At 37.9% G+C, this 22,494-nt stretch overlaps 4 protein-coding genes and 2 long non-coding RNA genes across 16 annotated transcripts; 4 read left to right on the top strand and 2 right to left on the bottom strand.

Annotated features, from left to right (window-relative positions):
- Window positions 1–134: 134 nt before the first annotated feature.
- LOC116927454 (carboxypeptidase A2) lies at window positions 135–2,659 on the top strand. Its single transcript, XM_032934492.2, has 16 exons — window positions 135–296; window positions 362–499; window positions 568–616; window positions 705–821; window positions 881–956; window positions 1,039–1,125; window positions 1,211–1,251; window positions 1,327–1,437; window positions 1,504–1,533; window positions 1,617–1,708; window positions 1,789–1,838; window positions 1,922–2,040; window positions 2,115–2,142; window positions 2,213–2,269; window positions 2,349–2,441; window positions 2,500–2,659. The coding sequence occupies exons 1-16, from the start codon at window positions 226–228 to the stop codon at window positions 2,595–2,597; spliced, it is 1,257 nt and encodes a 418-aa protein (XP_032790383.2). The 5' UTR covers window positions 135–225; the 3' UTR covers window positions 2,598–2,659.
- Window positions 2,660–3,636: 977 nt separating this feature from the next.
- On the top strand, window positions 3,637–6,188 carry LOC116927444 (carboxypeptidase B). Its single transcript, XM_032934481.2, has 16 exons — window positions 3,637–3,798; window positions 3,903–4,040; window positions 4,118–4,166; window positions 4,240–4,356; window positions 4,431–4,506; window positions 4,603–4,689; window positions 4,766–4,806; window positions 4,889–4,999; window positions 5,066–5,095; window positions 5,167–5,258; window positions 5,324–5,373; window positions 5,440–5,558; window positions 5,640–5,667; window positions 5,757–5,813; window positions 5,881–5,973; window positions 6,036–6,188. Exons 1-16 carry the CDS (start codon window positions 3,728–3,730, stop codon window positions 6,131–6,133), a joined length of 1,257 nt encoding a protein of 418 aa, XP_032790372.2. The 5' UTR covers window positions 3,637–3,727; the 3' UTR covers window positions 6,134–6,188.
- A 209-nt stretch (window positions 6,189–6,397) lies between these two features.
- LOC116927521 lies at window positions 6,398–8,047 on the bottom strand. The gene is made up of 2 exons (XR_004396655.2): window positions 7,913–8,047; window positions 6,398–6,609 (listed from the first exon to the last, which is right to left on the bottom strand). It is a non-coding gene; the product is annotated as an uncharacterized LOC116927521 (long non-coding RNA).
- On the top strand, window positions 6,887–12,199 carry LOC116927391 (ran-binding protein 3). The gene is given in 10 exon segments (XM_032934429.2): window positions 6,887–6,953; window positions 7,238–7,330; window positions 9,827–10,081; window positions 10,147–10,388; window positions 10,390–10,689; window positions 10,749–10,826; window positions 10,885–11,080; window positions 11,149–11,273; window positions 11,339–11,431; window positions 11,497–12,199. Coding segments are annotated over 10 exon segments (1,635 nt in total). The 5' UTR covers window positions 6,887–6,937; the 3' UTR covers window positions 11,734–12,199.
- Window positions 12,200–12,260: 61 nt separating this feature from the next.
- LOC116927477 (protein jagunal) lies at window positions 12,261–13,381 on the bottom strand. 2 transcript variants are annotated; one of them, XM_032934521.2, is made up of 4 exons: window positions 13,086–13,381; window positions 12,858–12,999; window positions 12,581–12,814; window positions 12,261–12,512 (listed from the first exon to the last, which is right to left on the bottom strand). In XM_032934521.2, the coding sequence occupies exons 1-4, from the start codon at window positions 13,172–13,174 to the stop codon at window positions 12,375–12,377; spliced, it is 603 nt and encodes a 200-aa protein (XP_032790412.1). In that variant the 5' UTR covers window positions 13,175–13,381; the 3' UTR covers window positions 12,261–12,374. The 2 variants fall into 2 exon arrangements, with proteins under 2 accessions (XP_032790412.1, XP_032790422.1); XM_032934531.2 differs by having other exon boundaries at window positions 12,581–12,796; window positions 13,086–13,379.
- Window positions 13,382–13,722: 341 nt separating this feature from the next.
- Window positions 13,723–15,406, top strand: LOC116927489. 10 transcript variants are annotated; one of them, XR_004396653.2, is made up of 4 exons: window positions 13,723–14,338; window positions 14,417–14,997; window positions 15,061–15,276; window positions 15,345–15,406. It is a non-coding gene; the product is annotated as an uncharacterized LOC116927489 (long non-coding RNA). The 10 variants fall into 10 exon arrangements; XR_004396652.2 differs by having other exon boundaries at window positions 15,061–15,299; window positions 15,368–15,406; XR_006652664.1 differs by lacking the exon at window positions 15,345–15,406 and having other exon boundaries at window positions 13,723–13,882; window positions 13,946–14,338; window positions 15,061–15,277.
- The last annotated feature ends 7,088 nt before the right edge of the window (window positions 15,407–22,494 follow it).

Below are 22,494 nucleotides of genomic sequence, written 5' to 3'. Positions count from 1 at the left end.
ATAACACACAGACATACAAAATGTGTGTAGTTGTTTACCATCTTTCTGGATGATACTGTGCCCTGGACTACAACTAATCAGCACATTTTATATTGTTATCTATTTAGGTGCCTTCTCTAAGGCTAAAAATGCAGCAAACAATCATTATCATCAAATGGGGTAAGCTATAAAGGCATGTGCAATTCGTTTCGTTCTCTTACATAGTTAAATCACTGCGTTTACAACATGAAGATTTTGCTGATCGCTTTGGCCCTTGTGGCCACCCTGGCCGATGCTTCCAAAGTTGACTACACTGGGTAAGATGCATTGAAACATTTTGATTTTGCTGTACAGTTGGAATGAATAATGTTTTTTCTGGAAGACACAAGGTGATCCGTGTCGTCCCGCAAACTGAAGAACAACTGCGCTTTTTGTTGAAGTTACAAGAAGAGACTTACGATTTCTGGAGCTCTCCGTCCAGTCTGGGAAAACCGGTTGATATTCGCGTCAGCCCTCAAAGGTATATAATAAACTTGGAATGTCTTTGGGCTAAAATCATAAATTTTTTTTTTTCTTCCCAACTTTCAGATACCAATACCTGATAAGCACTTTGAACAAAGTTGCCCTCAATCACACTGTAGTGTCATTTTTGTTTGAATGAATTCAGTTTCATTTTGTTCATTCTGGAACATGTTTTTCTTTTGTTTTCTTTTTCGAAACAACAGATTCGATTCTTTGATATTGGAAAACTGATCAAAGAAGAGGAACGCAACGTTGTTCTTCGTCGCGCTTTGCATTCCGGTCGGGCATTCGACTTTGAAAATTATCATCGCTATTCAGAGGTTATAGTCTTAATTGCAATGATAAAGAGTTCACCTTTGAAATGTAATTCCGATTTTAGATCGAGGCTTTCGTAAACGAGCTGGCAGCCACAAACCCTTTGGTTTCGTCTTCGATTATTGGCACTACTTACGAAGGTACGTCCAATTCAATTGGAAAGCAAAACTTTTGTTTGGAAAAATTACATTATTATTATTTTATTTTTTTTTACTCAATAAGGCCGTGGTATTATCATGGCAACACTCAGCACTGGAAGTAGTGCTACCAAACCGGTCATGTACTTTGAATGCGCCATGCACGCCCGAGGTATTAACGATTGATTAATGCAAACTTCAATTTCAAGTTTACTTTGACCACTTAAAATATATATAAATAAATAAATAAAATACAGAATGGGTTACACCCGCCACTTGCATCTGGATGATGAATGAGGTCATTAGCACACAAACGTTTATTTATTTTTTTCAAGGTCTAATTTTTTATTTATTTTTTAATAAAAAATTTCAGGTCGCCACTAAATATGGTAGCGATGCCGAGATTACAGCGATGTTGGATTACGCTGATTGGCTCATCACTCCCGTTTCCAATCCCGATGGGTACGAGTACACCTGGACGACGGTATACGCGATTTTCTTTCATTCATTTGCATCTTTTTAAACCTCTTTTCGTTTGAAATGATTGCAGGATCGCCTGTGGCGCAAAAACCGCACTCCGGTAAATAATTAAATTTCGATTAATATTCTTGTTGATTAATCTCTAATTACCCCCCCCCCCCCTTATTTTTTAATTCAACCAAGAATGAGGGACTTTGTTATGGAACTGACCCTAACCGCAACTTCGATGCTGGATTCGGAGGACCCGGAGCGTCGAACAACGCCTGCTCGGACACGTGAGTTTTCAATTACATTTCATTTCCTCCCACACGATTTATGTTGATTTAACGAGATAATCGTATTCCATAATTCATAGATACCACGGCCCGTCCGCCTTCTCAACTGAAGAGGCCTCCGCCTTCCGCGGTACACCTCCGCATCAAATATTCCGCATTTAAATGAGTACGATTTCAACAAAAATTTGTATTTCTCTTATGTACCAAAAACAGATGTTCTGGCCGCTAATAGCGGACGTACCGTTGCCGCCATTACAATCCATTCGTTCAGCCAATTGTGGATGTCTCCCTATGGCTACCAGACTGCCCTGCCTACCGATTACGCCGAAATGGTCCGTTATCCAATCGTTTTCACCCACGCTATAATCATAATAACCGATCGTTTTTTTTCCCCCATCGTTTACAGTTCCGCGTGATGGAAATCTCCGTCAACGGTAAACGCTCAACTTAACACGTTAAATGTTTACGTTTATATCTTAATTGCTATCGTCTTTGCAAATATAGCTCTGACGGCCACGTACGGCACTCAGTTCCAATACGGAAATATTGCCGATACCATCTGTAAGTTTGTAATTTAAAAGTATTACTATCGATATAAAATCGAATTTACTCCAATAATGTGTGTGTTTTTCCTATATAGATATCGCATCCGGTAGCTCTACGGATTACGCCTACATGGCTGAAGGTGTTGTGTACGCGTACGCGCTTGAGTTGCGCGACACCGGTGCTTATGGTAATTACTAATGGTCGTTTTTAATTGTTATATGTTTAATTTGATGATTTTTGTATAGGTTTTGAGCTGCCTCCCGATCAGATTTTGGTTACAGCCATTGAAACTTTCAACGGACTCAAAGCGATGGCTAAAGAGATTGCTGCTAAATCGCAATAGATGTGACGTAACAATGACAATTAGCTTTTAATTATGCATGCAATACACTTGTTACACTTCAACCAATTTGGTAAGAACTAGATTTTTATTACCGCAATCATTAAAATGCTCGCTGTGTGCTTTAAAAAACAAGTGGGATGCTGATTCAACTGATATCCTCATTCTAAGTTAAATGGCTTAATGTAAAAAACAAAAATTTAACTCGTGATTGCCAATTCTTAGCTAAACTTAAAAAGGTCTCGAATATTTGATGTTGTTTACGTGTGAATTCTCGGGTTTATTTGTTTTTGTACAAGAGAGACACAGGTTTGTTTGTTATCTAGCGCTAATTTTTCAAATTTCCTGTTTTCACTGTCCCACCTTTCTCGTGGAAATTTCCAGGAAAAACCTAACTAAAGTTGTTTTTTAAATACCGAGAATTCCATCCGATTAGGCCATTTCACGCGGACGTTTTATACAAAGATAAACCGATAAATTCAATCCACCGGATAAATTGTCCCGAAATTCTATGACAGCTTGTCTTGATGTGGTTTTCCGATTTTGATTTCAAGTCACGCATCAGAGACTGACAGAAGGTCCCTTTAAACAGCGTTGCCTAGACTCATCTGAAGGGTCGCTGAACAATTCTAAAACACAACTGAAACAGCTCATAATTGGTTGCGTTGATTTTAACGCACGGCAAGACGAAAAGGCAAGTGGATTCAGAGAAAATGCTAATTTACAGGACATGAAATAAACTCCACTTAACAAAAGTCAGGTTCGTCTCCTTTGTATAAACAAGTAGTATGCAACAACCTTATACGCTATATGGTCGATAACATTGAATGCTAGCGATTACGGTTGTCAAGTGCAAAGTGAACTACAACGATGAGACGGAACTAAAATATTTATATCAATTGTTTATCGAAAAATATCATGTTAAATGCTTATCTTGTGGTTTTACCATCGTTCAAATCTGTCATTCATGTCAATATTATATCAGTCTTCTCATTCCTTTTGGACTCTGCATGTCGTCATAAAATATTTTTTTAATCAGTGCTGGGTATAAAAGAAAGTGCAATTCACCTCTGTTCCGTAGTGTCTTTTACACTTTTCAGCTCCGTACCGGAAAGTTATTGTGTTTTAAAATCATGAAGGTTTTGCTGCTCGCCTTCGCCCTTTTGGCCACTTTGGCCAATGCTGCTAAAGTCGACTACACCGGGTATTTAAATATAGATCTGCTTGTTCATGTTTGTTTTTGTTTTTTTTAATATTGTTGGATCCATTTTCTTAAAGTTAATTATCCCTTTTAATTTGTCAATTAAGACACAAGGTGATCCGTGTCGTCCCGCAAACCGAAGAGCAATTTCGCTTTTTGTTGAAGTTGCAAGAACAAGCGTACGATTTCTGGAGCTCACCGACCAGTTTTGGATCACCAGTTGATATTCGTGTCAGCCCACAACGGTAAGCCAGACGTTTACACAGCGTTATCAGTAATAACTAATAACAAACATTCAAACTTTCCTTTATTTGATTTGCAGCTACCAACATCTCGCGAGCACTTTGAACAAAGTTGGCCTCACTCACAAGGTACAACGGTCACATACGTTTAGACGTTATTTCAAATTATGTGTTTATATTTATTTGTTATTTTCTTTTACAGATTCGCTTTTTCGATATTGGCAAATTGATCGAAGAGGAGGAGCGTAACATCATTCTCCGTCGCGCTTTGCATTCTGGCCGTGCATTTGACTTTGAAAACTATCACACCTACACAGAGGTAAATAAACAGCCACTAGATTCGATCGATTCTAAACTTTAGTGTTTTACTAACAATTAATAACTGACTTTAAGATCGAAGCCTTTGTGAATGAATTGGCTGCAACGAATGCGTTGGTGTCATCTTCAGTTATTGGCACCACCTACGAAGGTACTACGTCAAACTTGGTCAGCAAAAGAGAGAAATCGCTTAAAGATTAAATAATTGTGTGTGTGTGTGTGTGTGTGTGTGTTTAAATTCATAAAGGTCGTGGTATCATTATGGCTACGGTCAGCACTGGAAGTAGCTCCACTAAGCCAGTCATGTACTTTGAATGCGCCATGCACGCCCGAGGTAAATAACGTAAATGAATTTGTTTAATGGCATTTTTACAGGTCGCTGAATATTTGGCTAATTTTTCACATTATAGAATGGATTGCTCCCGCCACTTGCCTCTACATAATGAACGAGGTTTATAACGAATGATTCAACATATATTTGTTTTTAATTCTTTTAAAATCTTAATGTTAAAATTATTGATTTCTGATTTCAGATGGCCACCAAATACGGTACTGATGCTGAAATTACCGCAATGTTGGACTATGCTGACTGGCTTATTACACCTGTTTCAAACCCCGATGGTTATGATTACACCTGGACAACGGTATTCGACCTTAAAGATTTGTACACGATCTTAATTCCATATTATTGAAACGTATACTTGAAATAGGATCGTCTGTGGCGTAAAAACCGCGTACCGGTAAGCAAACATCAATTGTTTCTCCCGTTAAATAAATGTTAATATTTTTTCGCGATTATTGGTACCGATAGAACGGAGGAATCTGCTACGGAACTGACCCTAACCGCAATTTTGATGCTGGATTCGCAGGACCCGGAGCATCCGACAATGGCTGCTCTGACACGTGAGGCGAACTCCCTTCTATCTATTAAGTTGTTGATTAATAATAATTGTATTTTCTCTTCATAGTTACCATGGACCATTCGCTTTCTCGACCGAAGAGGCCTCTGCCATGCGCGGTTAATATTAGCAACACATTCTGCATCCACCTGAATGTCCCTTTAACTCACTTTCTTGTGTAACAGACGCCATCCTCGCTAACAGCGGACGTGTCGTAGCCGCCATTTCAATCCACTCGTACAGCCAGTTGTGGATGTCACCCTATGGCTACCAGAGCGTTCTGCCCGCCGATTACGCAGAAATGGTATACTTAAACTCATTTAGCCTAAAGACAACGAGTTCCAACTAATTTCTTCTTTTAAAAAAAACATTTTTCCACGAACAGTACCGCGTGATGACCATTTCCGTGAACGGTAAGTTGGCATCCAGTTTTGCTTTACCTTTTCTATAAATCCCAAAGTACAATCAGTTAATTGGACTTGTTTTTTCTTCTATCTAATAGCACTTACCGCCACTTACGGTACTCAATTCCAGTACGGCAATATTGCTGATACCATTTGTAAGTTATCGATCGAAATATTTAACGTGGCAGTATTTTAATGCTATTTAATCATTTATGATTGTAGATCCGGCGTCCGGCGGCTCCGTTGACTGGACCTACGACGCTGAGAACGTCGTGTACTCGTACGCCCTTGAATTGCGTGACACTGGCCTCTACGGTAATCAATAACGCCTCAATTAAAGTAATTCTCATTACGGCTTTCTTTGTTGGTGTTTTTAGGTTTTGAGCTGCCACCTAGGTTGATTCTGCCCACCGCCACTGAGACCTTCAACGGACTGAAAGCCATGGCGCAAGAGATCGCTGCCAAATTGCCTTAGACATAACAAGATTGTAATTGACTTTGGCGTTCAATATACACGTTTTATCCTGAAATCATATTCTTGTAGCAATCTATTTTCTCGAGTCATGACGGCGACAGTGACTGGCAGTTCATTACATTGATTGACAGCTCATTTCGGACAAAGTCCATTCAACATACCTTCCAGTCTACATACATTTTGGCAGATAAATGCAATAGTATAATCTCGATTTTCTACAATACCATTAACAGATCGCTCAGATTAAATTAGGTAGTCAGGAAATGTTTTTTTTTCACGTTTATTAATAAGTAAACATATGTCCTATCTTTCTCTGCATACCTATTTATTGTCAAGATTGTTTTCATCAAGATTCATGGCCGTCGGACTACACTGACGAAAGGGTTCAGTTTCGAATATACGACCGAGATTCGTAGTTGTACACCCGCTGTCATTTTTGTTGGCTCGTTTAGTCAACACGATTTACGTTGTGCATCCTGAAGTTGAGAATTCGAGGAAATAAAATGAAAATACGGAATATTATATGTCATTCCAACAACAAAAAGCTGTCAGTTAGCAATAGCCTTATATTATATTCAAAAGTAGGCCATCCACCAATTACCAGTGTATTTAACCCACAATAGAGCTAAAAAAACATGTATGTTCATCTTGCGACGTGCCAAGCAATTCATTTCTACCAAAGTGCCAACGGTTCTTTGTTTGTTATTAATAAAAAGAAAAAATTTTTAAAAACGACTAAGCGAAAAAGAAATCAGCTAGGTCGTAAATACGACGACATGTCAACTGCGCACATTCAATGGAAACATGGCGACGAACGAAGGTAAACGCACTCAAAATTGAAAACCTCATGTTTTTTTTTACAAACACCTAGTCATTGGAACATTGTGCTGTTAGTACATCCAAAGCGACGCAAAGTTTTTCATTTAGTTTGAATGTCCTTCAATTAAGAGTGTATTAGACATGAGTAAAGACGATCATTCGGAAGACGTTACGACGCTGTTGTGTGAGAACGACACATAGCATTTTAGCATGTTTCTCGCATATTGTTTTGGTTTTTAAAACCCATCTTGATTTTAATTTTGTAATTGTATTTTTTGTTCTTAGGTACTGATGTTAGACCTGAAGTGGAGACAAACTCCAGTCCCTCAGAATACAACAGCGAAACAGTGAACGGTTCACCTTCAACTTGTAATTCAGGTAAATTCATTTTTCGTATACACACAGATGCAGACTGGTAGATCATTTTGTTGCCAGAAAAAGATGCTTTAAAGATGGTATTTAAAATCTTACTCCTCAACCTTCTAGAGTGATGGTGTGTTTTTTAGTATACAGTGGCATACTGCGTTTGCCCTCAAACTTTTTTGCCAAGTGAAAAGTTTGGAAGCTTTTGAATAGCTATGCAGGATGAAAATAGCTGAATGTCAGTTGGATTATTTAGCTTTTCTTCTTGCTTAAATGTTCTGTTATTTTCTTTTTGAGTTTGTGTTAACATTTGACATTCTAATCGTCACTCCTGCTACAGGCTCATGTTAGGTTTGGCGAAGCATGTGTCAGTCTCAGAAAATGTGTTACTACTACTTTAAAATTCCTGGAATTACCATTTTGAAGTTAGGTTATAGAAAAGCTACAGAAACTTTAAATCGGTCATCTTATTAACTGTGAGAAAAATCAGTAATCTGTTGTGAGATGCTATTTATGCCCCAATGCAAGATTAGTATTCTACTTTTACATGTTCGTTGCATTTTGTGAAGTTGATGTATCCGGTTAAATTCCACTTACGCCCCAACTCTGCGAATGGTGCTCCAAAACGTCCCCTATGCTTGCGCAAATTCAACTGCGCTTTCAACCTTTAGTCCAGCTGCGCGTGCTTCCCTTTTGCGAGACCAAACTGGGTTCAACAAGTCTGGACCCCGTAGTATGGGCAGTCATAAGGCGTTGACCGTTGCGCGCAGTCGCTAACCAACGGCGTTTCTTCAGTTCCTGCCGATTTGTTAGTCGGAAGCGTCAGATTGAGTTTCCACAGTTATTGTCGTTGTTCGACGTTGTTGACACAGCCAACGAGGCTTGTGATTACTTTTGGTGTTTGGGCCATTACCTTTGCGATTATCGTTTGTGAGTCAGGTCGTAGCTTAATCTCGATCCAGACTTTTTCCTTTTGTGTTGAGTGAATATTTAATAAGGGTTTTGACCAATCATGTTCTTTTTCCCTAGTCGTTGTCGTCACCACAGTGCATGCTTTTGTAACCTTGAGCCAGCTCTTACTTTGAACGCGTGCTGTAGGGTATTTGAGTAAGCAAACCGATGGGCGGAGATGAAGGCCAAGGTTGGCGGGAAGAAAGAGCTCGAAAGTTTGCAAACGCTGAACAGCTTTTAACCGGTTAGCTCCGGCTCCGCGAATCGTCTATACTTCTGACCTACTTCAGTCTTGGCAGTTCCACCACCTTCTCTTTTGTTGAAACCTCCTGTTTTGCAGCGCGAATGACGGTAGTGTGGGCGGGGAAAAGGCCGCGCTCCTTCCGTTACCAAGAAGCCAATTTACTGTTAACAGCCTGAAATCTCAAGTCATTCCTTGTATAGATATGCTACTGTCATTTTTGTTGCCATTTCGCAATGGGAATTTCCTTTTTTCCCCATAAGTTCTTTAATGGCCTAGGGAAATGTTGAATTTCGCCCGGAATGGCTGAGAAATGCAACGTGATTTGCAGGTGAAAAGAACGTGAAACGATTAAATTACATTCTCAGCTCAAACCGGATACAACTGATAGCAAAGCTTTTATGATGCAATTTCAAACTTTCATTCATTTGGTTCGGCTCGCGTTACCTCATTCGAAGTGCAGATAGTGTTTTGAGATTTGCGGAAAACTGCGTTCAAATATTTATTTGTTTATTTTTCCTTTTTAAAGTTGAACTATGCAATCTTTTTGGTAGACAGGAAGAAGGACAAGGTTGGTCTATCGGTTTCGGAAATGAATTGAAAATAACAAAAGATTGAAAAACAGAAAAAAACGATTCAAGGAGGTAAAACAACAGCCAACCGTTGCCTCTCTATTGCTAGGTATCCGGCAGCAAGGAATGTACACTGGCCTTCAGGAAACCTCTGCTCGATTTACCTTCTGCGCCTTTAGTCACCGCTGGATCAAACCCCTTCTTATCGCCCTTGAACGACTAGAAGCGGCCGGAATCGGTTTTGGCGGTTGAGCGTCGTAGAACGCAACCTTAGTCCAAAGTAATTTCACTGGATCTGGTGGCGAGAGTCTCGTGCTGTTGGAAATAGCCTGACTACCAAGTTTTCACGCAGTTCGGGACAGACCTTGTTCGGGTTCGGTTCGGTCTGCTCCATTCCTACGCCACTTTCCGTTTGAACGTTGCGTGACCCACTCGGCACGCGCATTTTTTTTTGCCTACGTGCGTGCGTTTATCAGATCGGCAAGCTGTTTGGTCACTGTCATTCAGCAGGTATCAGCTTTGGCTGGCCGCCCACTATGAAGTACTCGTCCAAGTATCGTCGATTAAGTACGAATTCTAATTATTTATAACCAATAATAAACAAAGTAGGTTTTGTTCCCTGTCCTAGTCCCTTTGTTTGAGGTGTTTAACTATGTCAGTTCTATTTTTAATCTTTCATTTCGCTTTCTTTTTTTTTTTCCTTTTAAATTGATTTGATTGAAATTCAGATGTTGATTTCTTTGATAGGTGGATCGGTATTTTCGAGTCCGAAGGTTTTGACGGGAGCCGGAAACAACCCGTTTGCTGTCCGGAGCTCACCGGGACGAGTGAGCAACGACAGTAACAGCGGTGACATACCTAACCATTTACCCGCGTCCATTATAGCACCTAGTAAATTCGGTGCTTCAGCCTCGTCTTCTTGCAATTCCTCTAATTCGGTTCAGGCTGCGACTGGAGTGTGTTTGTCATCTTCAACTAGCCATCCCTTCAAAGAGTCTCATGGTATTACGTGCGTTAGCTTAGGCTTATTAACACAGCATAAATCAGCGACAACATTTCTTTTATAGATGGAGCAGATTTTAACGGCCCGTCTTCAAAACCACTGCTTCGTCCGTCTCTCATTGGTTCGGGGTCTTCATTTGCATCCTCTGGAACATCGCAAAATCATAGCATTCTAAAACCGGCTACATTGGGAAACCCATTTTCGCGAGCAGTTGAATTGGCTGACGAAGATTCTTCTACCACCACAGTACAACAACCGGTGTCACAGCCCAACTTGGGGACCGATACAGCCGAATCAAAAACAACCACTTTTGATACCCTCACGATTAAACAGTGTCAGCGCTGTAGGTTCGTCACCAACGGCGCCAGCAGCTGCAAGCGAAGGCAGTGATGAAGGATCTGAAGTGAGTGGAATTTCGGTGGTGCCAGATCTAGCGCCTTCAGAATCCGTTGTTCCTTCGGCCATTCCGCGCCCGTCGCTTACATCTAGCAGTCTATTCTCTACTACAGTGACCAGTGTTACTTCTGTTGCCACAACCCCCACTCCTGCTACTCCCACTGCTTGTGCCAACTTTGTGTTCGGACAGAAGCTTCACGAAAGAGTAGCGGTATGCATTTCATTGTCCCTTTTGTGCTACCATTAACTGATTTTAACGTTGTGTTACAGAACCCGAATCACACTTCAACAGGACCAACATCCAATGGCGCAGAACCTACTACTAATCTGTTTACTGTTATTCCTAAGGTAAGCAGCTACTAATCATCGGGCTATATTGGGTATGGATTCATTATTTCCGTTTCAGGAGAAAAGCGAATCTGAAGCAGCCTCTACTAACGGTATGGCGGCCAGCAAAACCCTTTCGGATTCAGCTCGGGAGTTGGAGGAAGCGCGTGCCGCTAAACGTAAATACGATGAAGTCACGGTCGTCACGGGTGAGGAAGACGAACAAAATGCCTTGCAGGTTTATGGCAAGCTCTTCACTTTTGATAAGGTTCAAGGTGAATGGCGTCTTCCTTTTATAGTCTTTAAGGGTAGTAAATGACCTCGGTCAACTGTTTGAGAGTAGGTACCTGGATAGAGCGTGGCCGCGGAACTTTGAGGCTCAACGATAAACAACTCGATAATCATGCACTGCAGTCGAGACTTGTAATGAGGACACAGGGTTGTCTCCGCGTAATTCTCAACACCAAAGTAGGCTCTTCTGTTTTTATTTTCTTTCCAATAGATGTCGTCATGGATTGTTTGTTTAATTACAGATATGGGCAGAAATGACGATCGACAAAACGAGCAGCAAAAGTATTCGAATGACAGCTGTGGATGGCGATCAGATCCGTGTTTTTCTTCTCATGGTAATCGTCTCTGTGGATTCAGCGAAGATACTTTGATTCAAGAGTTGTCTTTTTCTTTCACCCAGGCTAGTCTCAAAGACACGGAAACGCTCTTTAACGCGTTAGAGTGGCGTTTGGCCACTTTGCGAGCTCACCAATCGCGAGCAGCCGCCACGGCCAGCTCAATACCTGATGTGGATTCGTCGGCAGCGTTGCCCGCCGTCCCCCACAATGAAGACAGCGCCAGTAGTCCTAAGCGACGAGCCCTTCCTGTTGAATCAGAAGAGTTAGGTGACGAAACTAAAAAGAAACGTTCCGAATGACAAAACGAGTGAAGGGATACGAACAAGTTGACTCAGCGACGCACGTAAAACTCTGCAATCTTTATTTTTGCCGAGTCAACTACAGTATATAAAAACAAACCGTACCCTAAAATTCTTTACTTCTTTGATCGACGAAGCTTGTGTGTTGTTTGCAAAATGAGCCTTCTTCGAAGGTAACATGAAGATGTTGTTTTTGGTTGACACTTGCCTGTGTCTCCCTTTTTTTTGTTCTTTTTTTTCCTCTCTCCGAGTACTTGTATATTGTATATTACAATATGTGTACTTGATCCGAGATATTGTCGCGTAAAGAACTCCTCGCACCTAAACTCACCTTGGTCTCTCTTTTTTTCCTTTTTTTTCCTTCCTGAATTTGCATCTCATTTGCCTGTAGGCTGTTTGAATCATCGTCACTGGTTAAACAATGTTGATCACCTAAATTACGCATTACAAAATTAATCTAGCTCAACTTTGGGTCGTTGACTAAAAGTAGTTGGCAATAAATGTGGTAAATATGTTAGTATCAACTGTTCAGGGAGGACTGGTAGGATGTATTGCAAACACAGGTTTTTCTCATCAGGCATTGGGGTCAATCCAGCAGGGCGAGCACGAGTATACGAGTATTGAAAGCTGTGAATTTGATTTCAGTTGATTTTTTTCGTTCCAGCACCTCCACGAGCCCTCCATGCTGATATCAAAGTGTGTGCGAAGTACAGAGAGAAACAGTGGATTTGTAGTGCCACCAACGAAAAAGCGTACCACAGAAGCGCGTACGGGTAGCCCTAAGGGATGCAAACGAGGAATTTCTACTGGGCAATCTCTTTTGTAATATACTGTAATATCCAAATACCTGCCATAACATAAGTCCATCTGAAGAACGAGAGCTGACATACTGCCAAAAGTCACCCATATAATATCCCAGGGAAAAGAATACTGGAAGAAGCGCAAAGACAATATCGCCCATGACGAAGACGGACATGGACCGAATTACATTGCGTCGAAGTGACGATAGGCCATAAAACACAAATGGCAGACTGCAACACCATGCATACTCCCAGACTAGAGGCTGCAATAAAAGAAAGCACTATGGTTGGCAATACAATCTAGGCTGGACAAGAAGCAATTACCTTTGGGATTTCAAGCTCTTCAATCTCCAAAATAAAGATGTCAAGTCGGTCAAAAATGTCAGCAGACAGCTTGGCAAGCATCAAAAAGAATAATAGTATGTGGAAGAAAAGACAAGCTTTCAATCGGGATTTGCTCTGAGCACTGAAATCCAGTACAAAGAAATGAAAAAAAAAATGTGCATTAGCTAACATATGATTTCTACAGATGATCGGAAGAGAATTGTATACCTTATTCTATATTGGTTGGCTACTCTTTCACGGTGACCATAGTCCGAACCATCAGTTCCGGACGCGACTGGACCTCCTCTCGTTGCCATCGTTGTCAAAAGAAGTCACTATTAAACTTGGGTGGATGTGCATTAACGTTCTCACTCTCTTCTCTTGAACAGTGAACCACTTGAAAAGCCAGATTCTTTTTCGATACACAAATAGGGCTAACAAGAAATTCCGGCTTGTCCAGAAATAGAGCCGGAATCGATGACGAGACAGGAACAGCAGAACAAACTTTGATGCAGTGTGTATGCAGTACTACAGGGTTGCTTTTGACTCGAAATTCAATGATACATTCATAAAATATTTTTCGGATATGAAACGTAAAAAAATTCTTTCTTAACAGAAAAATTAAGGAATCACTCTAAATGAAATTCAATTTAACTTACTCAAATTCTCTTTAGATCTGACAATGACAGTAATGTTGTCAAACGGGGCAGACTTGGTTAAGAAACATTCAGCCCACGTTTCTTACATTTCGTACATTTACACATTTGAATGTTACATACATTCTTTCAGCCTAATGTTTCACGACCTAAACACAGTAGTTCGCGTGTATCCTGAAAAGAAGCTGACAAGGTGTTAGAGATCCCAGTAGAAGAAAGGCACAGTCTAGTAGTTTAGTTACTTCCATCGGATGAAGAAAATAACTATGAGTGAAAGATCAACACCCAAAACATCAAGAAAAACATTTAAAAACCCAGTCCAAAACAAAAAGAAGGTGCATCCTTCCTGGAGATCCTGGAGATCCTGGAGTATGTTGACAGCGATGGTGACATTTCAGACAAATGTTATAAGCCAGTAATGTTTGCTAGCAGTCAATCAGAGCTGGAAGCAGTCTCATTGGAAAAAAACCAAGAAGAATCCATGCCATGAGGATGAGGGGAGACTTTGGTGAAAAGGAAATGTAAACTACCAGCTGTGAATTCAAAAAGTGTTTTAAGCACATTATCTAACATAAAGTTATACACTTGTCATTCTCCTTCTACCATCAGTAATACCAGGAAAAGAAATTGTCTGACTTCAGTTGCAGAGATGACGATGGTACAGTTCGCGATAGCCAAAGTGAAGATCGACGTTTTTCTTATTGCCATACAATTTCCTCAAGCCAAAGAAAATTCGTGATGCACAGCGACGCCGTCCTGACGATCCCGAATACGATACGAGAACTATTTATGTGCCTGATTCGTTCAAGTAAAACCTCACACCAGGTATGGTAATTTATTGTACGTAGCTAGCCTGTTTTTTCCCCCGCTTTTATTTATGATTTTTTATGTTTTGGTTAACAGCGTCAGTGGTGGGAGATGAATATCAATAACTTTGATGTTAAACTGTTCTTCAAAGTCGACAAATTATAAGAAGTATATACCATGCTAACGCGCTGATTGCTATCAAGGAATTGGAGATCATCTTTATGAAAGGCGATCATGCACACTGCGGATTTCCCGAGCGAGGCTTTACGAAATACTGCTCTCAGTTGATAGAAAAAGTCCACCACCGAACATGATGATCGAGCGTCGTAAACGCATCTCTTGCCCCATCAAGTTTGACCGCGCCGTAGAACGTAAGGTATGTCAGGTTACTTCCCGTGAAACTCGGACGTACATTGCGATCGAGGGGGATAATTGGTAGGTATATCTTTACATGATGTACCTTATTTCGACTGAGCGTTTTACATGAGTAAGTTGAACATCATTTCTTGATAGCAGTTTGGAAAAAAGTGCCAATCGTCTTGATCCCTCTTCCCTGCGATCGCGATTCGAGTCAACGCATTCCATCATGCTAGCGATCGGTCATTTTTCGACCATTCCTTTCATATGATTTTATGACTGGAATCCCTGCAATTCCTGATACTCATCTGGCCCAAGAGGTACGTAAAGAGTGGTACATTTTAAAAACTGATTTTGGTGTAAACATGGATATCGCTTATTAGGTTGTAGACAAGATGGTTGAAGCCGTCTTAACTGTTCCAGGAATTTTCAGGGTCTTGTATGACCTGACGGCAAAACCACCCGGGGCAACGGAGTGGGAATGATTTGATTTACGAACGTTGCTTAGGCAAATCATCTCCGCACTCTTTATAGGACACGGGCACGGAATTGTATCATTGACCAGATTTAGATGGGAAATATTATGAACAGTGGATTCAGTATAGACTTTTGAAAATGATTGGTAAAAAATTGGTAAAATGAAACTACACATGACCTATTACTTTAGATCAATTGTTTTCACAAGTGAAGATTCATTCCATAATCTTCAGCTTCCCAGGCAGACACCCATCCACAAAGCCATGGGTGATAGATGATATTCACAGCGGGCACGACTGCGTTGTAAATTGTTATCACTTTTACAAAGCCAGGTATATATATATTGAGAGTTTGTTAACTGAAATTGTTTGTTTGTTGAAATAACCCTTTAAGAAAATCTTACAAGATGTGCTATTGATTGTCAATGTTCTGCAAGAATTGGATGTCCAATTCACTTAGCAACTTTCACGTCGAAGTATGCTCAATGAAGAATTTATTTAATGTAAGTTTTATTATTTTATTCAAGGACTTTTTGCATTGAAATGATCTCAATATGTATCGCTCTAGAATTAGAATTAAAGAATTCACATCAATGCAGTTTTGGCAATAAAAAATTGTGCATTTCTTTTTTGAACTTGTATTTCTTATTATAAATTAGAAAACAAGATGGCGCTGCTGCGCATCTTGTTTGGGGATTAAGCTCTGTGTGAACTAGTGAAACCCGTATCCCAATACTAGGGGCCCTCACTCCGTTCAGGAAGTTCCCGATAGGGTACGGCCTGGTCGCCAAATCGCCATAATATCTCGGAAACCGTTTGCTCTTCCGGCAAAACAGACTCCGTATACATGTCCTATGAGGCGTGCGCTGATCATCAATGCCTTCATCCCGCCTTCCTACTTTTGTCAAAATCGGCCGTTTAAAAGACTAGCCGTTTAAAAAATTAACGAAAACAGTTCTGTTAGCGCACCAACTTCATTTATGGTTTTTAACATGTAAATGAAAAACTATAATACCAATAGAAAAATAAACCTGATTTCCGTGATTTTCATTCAATTCTGAATCTAAATCATGTATTTTAAGCCAAATTTGAAATTTGGCCAAAAATGAAAAAGTGGGAAGGGTATAGCCTTTCCACTTTTGTCAAAATCGGCCAAAAATGACATCTCTTGAAATTCTCCAAAAATCAGACGGTGTAATCGAAATTGAACGCTGATTTCGATTTAGTCATTGGTTTTCTCTTTAGACTAGCCGTTTAAAAAATTAACGAAAACAGTTCTGTTAGCGCACCAACTTCATTTATGGTTTTTAACATGTAAATGAAAAACTATAATACCAATAGAAAAATAAACCTGATTTCCGTGATTTTCATTCAATTCTGAATCTAAATCATGTATTTTAAGCCAAATTTGAAATTTGGCCAAAAATGAAAAAGTGGGAAGGGTATAGCCTTTCCACTTTTGTCAAAATCGGCCAAAAATGACATCTCTTGAAATTCTCCAAAAATCAGACGGTATAATCGAAATTGAACGCTGATTTCGATTTAGTCATTGGTTTTCTCTTTAGACTAGCCGTTTAAAAAATTAACGAAAACAGTTCTGTTAGCGCACCAACTTCATTTATGGTTTTTAACATGTAAATGAAAAACTATAATACCAATAGAAAAATAAACCTGATTTCCGTGATTTTCATTCAATTCTGAATCTAAATCATGTATTTTAAGCCAAATTTGAAATTTGGCCAAAAATGAAAAAGTGGGAAGGGTATAGCCTTTCCACTTTTGTCAAAATCGGCCAAAAATGACATCTCTTGAAATTCTCCAAAAATCAGACGGTATAATCGAAATTGAACGCTGATTTCGATTTAGTCATTGGTTTTCTCTTTAGACTAGCCGTTTAAAAAATTAACGAAAACAGTTCTGTTAGCGCACCAACTTCATTTATGGTTTTTAACATGTAAATGAAAAACTATAATACCAATAGAAAAATAAACCTGATTTCCGTGATTTTCATTCAATTCTGAATCTAAATCATGTATTTTAAGCCAAATTTGAAATTTGGCCAAAAATGAAAAAGTGGGAAGGGTATAGCCTTTCCACTTTTGTCAAAATCGGCCAAAAATGACATCTCTTGAAATTCTCCAAAAATCAGACGGTATAATCGAAATTGAACGCTGATTTCGATTTAGTCATTGGTTTTCTCTTTAGACTAGCCGTTTAAAAAATTAACGAAAACAGTTCTGTTAGCGCACCAACTTCATTTATGGTTTTTAACATGTAAATGAAAAACTATAATACCAATAGAAAAATAAACCTGATTTCCGTGATTTTCATTCAATTCTGAATCTAAATCATGTATTTTAAGCCAAATTTGAAATTTGGCCAAAAATGAAAAAGTGGGAAGGGTATAGCCTTTCCACTTTTGTCAAAATCGGCCAAAAATGACATCTCTTGAAATTCTCCAAAAATCAGACGGTATAATCGAAATTGAACGCTGATTTCGATTTAGTCATTGGTTTTCTCTTTAGACTATCCGTTTAAAAAATTAACGAAAACAGTTCTGTTAGCGCACCAACTTCATTTATGGTTTTTAACATTTAAATGAAAAACTATAATACCAATAGAAAAATAAACCTGATTTCCGTGATTTTCATTCAATTCTGAATCTAAATCATGTATTTTAAGCCAAATTTGAAATTTGGCCAAAAATGAAAAAGTGGGAAGGGTATAGCCTTTCCACTTTTGTCAAAATCGGCCAAAAAGGACATCTCTTGAAATTCTCCAAAAATCAGACGGTATAATCGAAATTGAACGCTGATTTCGATTTAGTCATTGGTTTTCTCTTTAGACTAGCCGTTTAAAAAATTAACGAAAACAGTTCTGTTAGCGCACCAACTTCATTTATGGTTTTTAACATGTAAATGAAAAACTATAATACCAATAGAAAAATAAACCTGATTTCCGTGATTTTCATTCAATTCTGAATCTAAATCATGTATTTTAAGCAAATTTGAAATTTGGCCAAAAATGAAAAAGTGGGAAGGGTATAGCCTTTCCACTTTTGTCAAAATCGGCCAAAAATGACATCTCTTGAAATTCTCCAAAAATCAGACGGTATAATCGAAATTGAACGCTGATTTCGATTTAGTCATTGGTTTTCTCTTTAGACTAGCCGTTTAAAAAATTAACGAAAACAGTTCTGTTAGCGCACCAACTTCATTTATGGTTTTTAACATGTAAATGAAAAACTATAATACCAATAGAAAAATAAACCTGATTTCCGTGATTTTCATTCAATTCTGAATCTAAATCATGTATTTTAAGCCAAATTTGAAATTTGGCCAAAAATGAAAAAGTGGGAAGGGTATAGCCTTTCCACTTTTGTCAAAATCGGCCAAAAATGACATCTCTTGAAATTCTCCAAAAATCAGACGGTGTAATCGAAATTGAACGCTGATTTCGATTTAGTCATTGGTTTTCTCTTTAGACTAGCCGTTTAAAAAATTAACGAAAACAGTTCTGTTAGCGCACCAACTTCATTTATGGTTTTTAACATGTAAATGAAAAACTATAATACCAATAGAAAAATAAACCTGATTTCCGTGATTTTCATTCAATTCTGAATCTAAATCATGTATTTTAAGCCAAATTTGAAATTTGGCCAAAAATGAAAAAGTGGGAAGGGTATAGCCTTTCCACTTTTGTCAAAATCGGCCAAAAATGACATCTCTTGAAATTCTCCAAAAATCAGACGGTATAATCGAAATTGAACGCTGATTTCGATTTAGTCATTGGTTTTCTCTTTAGACTAGCCGTTTAAAAAATTAACGAAAACAGTTCTGTTAGCGCACCAACTTCATTTATGGTTTTTAACATGTAAATGAAAAACTATAATACCAATAGAAAAATAAACCTGATTTCCGTGATTTTCATTCAATTCTGAATCTAAATCATGTATTTTAAGCCAAATTTGAAATTTGGCCAAAAATGAAAAAGTGGGAAGGGTATAGCCTTTCCACTTTTGTCAAAATCGGCCAAAAATGACATCTCTTGAAATTCTCCAAAAATCAGACGGTATAATCGAAATTGAACGCTGATTTCGATTTAGTCATTGGTTTTCTCTTTAGACTAGCCGTTTAAAAAATTAACGAAAACAGTTCTGTTAGCGCACCAACTTCATTTATGGTTTTTAACATGTAAATGAAAAACTATAATACCAATAGAAAAATAAACCTGATTTCCGTGATTTTCATTCAATTCTGAATCTAAATCATGTATTTTAAACCAAATTTGAAATTTGGCCAAAAATGAAAAAGTGGGAAGGGTATAGCCTTTCCACTTTTGTCAAAATCGGCCAAAAATGACATCTCTTGAAATTCTCCAAAAATCAGACGGTATAATCGAAATTGAACGCTGATTTCGATTTAGTCATTGGTTTTCTCTTTAGACTAGCCGTTTAAAAAATTAACGAAAACAGTTCTGTTAGCGCACCAACTTCATTTATGGTTTTTAACATGTAAATGAAAAACTATAATACCAATAGAAAAATAAACCTGATTTCCGTGATTTTCATTCAATTCTGAATCTAAATCATGTATTTTAAGCCAAATTTGAAATTTGGCCAAAAATGAAAAAGTGGGAAGGGTATAGCCTTTCCACTTTTGTCAAAATCGGCCAAAAATGACATCTCTTGAAATTCTCCAAAAATCAGACGGTATAATCGAAATTGAACGCTGATTTCGATTTAGTCATTGGTTTTCTCTTTAGACTATCCGTTTAAAAAATTAACGAAAACAGTTCTGTTAGCGCACCAACTTCATTTATGGTTTTTAACATTTAAATGAAAAACTATAATACCAATAGAAAAATAAACCTGATTTCCGTGATTTTCATTCAATTCTGAATCTAAATCATGTATTTTAAGCCAAATTTGAAATTTGGCCAAAAATGAAAAAGTGGGAAGGGTATAGCCTTTCCACTTTTGTCAAAATCGGCCAAAAATGACATCTCTTGAAATTCTCCAAAAATCAGACGGTATAATCGAAATTGAACGCTGATTTCGATTTAGTCATTGGTTTTCTCTTTAGACTAGCCGTTTAAAAAATTAACGAAAACAGTTCTGTTAGCGCACCAACTTCATTTATGGTTTTTAACATGTAAATGAAAAACTATAATACCAATAGAAAAATAAACCTGATTTCCGTGATTTTCATTCAATTCTGAATCTAAATCATGTATTTTAAGCCAAATTTGAAATTTGGCCAAAAATGAAAAAGTGGGAAGGGTATAGCCTTTCCACTTTTGTCAAAATCGGCCAAAAATGACATCTCTTGAAATTCTCCAAAAATCAGACGGTGTAATCGAAATTGAACGCTGATTTCGATTTAGTAATTGGTTTTCTCTTTAGACTAGCCGTTTAAAAAATTAACGAAAACAGTTCTGTTAGCGCACCAACTTCATTTATGGTTTTTAACATGTAAATGAAAAACTATAATACCAATAGAAAAATAAACCTGATTTCCGTGATTTTCATTCAATTCTGAATCTAAATCATGTATTTTAAGGCAAATTTGAAATTTGGCCAAAAATGAAAAAGTGGGAAGGGTATAGCCTTTCCACTTTTGTCAAAATCGGCCAAAAATGACATCTCTTGAAATTCTCCAAAAATCAGACGGTATAATCGAAATTGAACGCTGATTTCGATTTAGTCATTGGTTTTCTCTTTAGCAGTGTTCTGCCGAATAAAGCTCTTTCGAATAAAAAACGTATTCTGAATAAGAATACGAATAAAATCTTATTCTTTATTTCGAATAAATTTTTATTCGATTTATTCTTATTCTTTATTCTCGAATATTTTTTACCTGTATTTTATTTTTATTTTTATTCGATTATCCAAAATTTAAATGGAAAAATCGAATAAAAAATAAAGTTCCTCTAAGTTTAAAAATCTTTGTTTCCGCTAGCCGTTGCTCTTTTGTTTGGAGTTATTTTTTCAGTTTAGCCAGAGTAATAGAATACTGGTGTAGCCACGCTTATGGCGGGCCCTCCCATTGCCTTTTGGCCTGAAAGTCTTTCTGGCCCATAACGAAAGCGCCACAGCGGCTGTGTTGTGAACTTCTGATGTATTACGTTTTCGCTATGTTTTCGCTCATTTTCGTCGTCTGTACTTCAGAAAGTAAACAAAAAGTGGGGCTTAATTAATTAGTGAGAAAATGTTATAACAATCACAACCCTTAAAACTCAATTCATAGGTGGCGTTACGGTTATGGGACACTTAAATCGATATCTTGCCTCATTTTCTCACAATCGATACGCGAAATTGGCAACAACTTTTGGGAAAAGATCCGAGAGGGGGAGTTAACATGGCCGTGGCTACACCAGTATTCTATTACTCTGGTTTAGCCATTGAAAATGTCATGAGGCCAATAATTGTCTGCTACTAGCACACTCTTGAATTAGTGATACTACTTCTGGAAGAACTTAAAGTATAAAACTAAGCTGTTACGTTTAGGGGAGAGTGGGGGCAATTGATACACTTTTTGGTTTTTTGTATTTCTTGAAAAAAAAACTGAAAAATTTAATACAAAAATTATATAGAAATGTAGCCTATTATCTCAGCTACTAAACGATATTTTTTTTATGAGAAAAGATTAATTATAATAGTAGTAAATTGTAAAAAACTGAGGTCGCTTCGAGTGTTTCAATTGCCATGGTAGCAGGGCAATTGAAACGGTGTGTCGACGCAATTGCAACGTGGGTTTTCCCATAAGGAAGCTTCTTCATATCCACATAAAATGAAAATCACAATATCTCAGCAGCCACAACTGCTAGTGTGATCAAATTTTATCCTTAGGTACAACGCGATTTACAGATTTTTAAAATATGCTTAAAGTAGGTCGTAATTTAGTTTAAAATATTTAAATAATAAAATTTAAAAAAACCATTAAGCAACATGCTTTTTTTAATAAATCCTAAACAGCGAATACAAGTATTATAGTTGTGTTAACATGATGATTTACATTTGTTTAAATAAATTACGTCAAATACTTACAAAAAAAATGCAACCACTCGCAGATAGGGAATATAAACAAAGTGTTTCAATTGCCCTGCAATAGGGTCATCGTCACATTTAATTATTTAAAATTATTTAAGGATGCAGGGAAAAATTAAATGACATTAAATTGAAGAAAAATGAATTGCAAATCATCTGAAACTAATTTTATTACTAAAGCGTAGCGTTTTAGGGGTTAAAACAAAAAAATTGAAAACGCAAATTTAACAGACGGAGAACAAAAAACAGTTTTTTCGAGATATCTTAAAAAGTTTTGAATACAAAAACTCGTA

The sequence above is a fragment of the Daphnia magna genome, linkage group LG1 (assembly GCF_020631705.1).
Source record: "Daphnia magna isolate NIES linkage group LG1, ASM2063170v1.1, whole genome shotgun sequence".
Taxonomy (NCBI): Eukaryota; Metazoa; Arthropoda; class Branchiopoda; order Diplostraca; family Daphniidae; genus Daphnia; species Daphnia magna.
The sequence above is the reverse complement of the archived record's forward strand: the minus strand, read 5'-3'. Positions and strand labels throughout refer to the sequence as shown.

Coding starts and splice junctions, on each gene's coding strand:
- LOC116927454 (XM_032934492.2), top strand. CDS start 226: ATGAAGATTTTGCTGATCGCTTTGGCCCTTGTGGCCACCCTGGCCGAT. Junction 1,438..1,503: donor ACGAGTACACCTGGACGACG/GTATACGCGATT, acceptor AAATGATTGCAG/GATCGCCTGTGGCGCAAAAA. Junction 2,143..2,212: donor GATGGAAATCTCCGTCAACG/GTAAACGCTCAA, acceptor TTGCAAATATAG/CTCTGACGGCCACGTACGGC.
- LOC116927444 (XM_032934481.2), top strand. CDS start 3,728: ATGAAGGTTTTGCTGCTCGCCTTCGCCCTTTTGGCCACTTTGGCCAAT. Junction 4,041..4,117: donor ATTCGTGTCAGCCCACAACG/GTAAGCCAGACG, acceptor TTTGATTTGCAG/CTACCAACATCTCGCGAGCA. Junction 5,974..6,035: donor GCGTGACACTGGCCTCTACG/GTAATCAATAAC, acceptor TGGTGTTTTTAG/GTTTTGAGCTGCCACCTAGG.
- LOC116927477 (XM_032934521.2), bottom strand. CDS start 13,174: ATGGCAACGAGAGGAGGTCCAGTCGCGTCCGGAACTGATGGTTCGGAC. Junction 13,000..13,085: donor GCCAACCAATATAGAATAAG/GTATACAATTCT, acceptor ACTGGATTTCAG/TGCTCAGAGCAAATCCCGAT. Junction 12,513..12,580: donor ATGGACTTATGTTATGGCAG/GTATTTGGATAT, acceptor TGCATCCCTTAG/GGCTACCCGTACGCGCTTCT.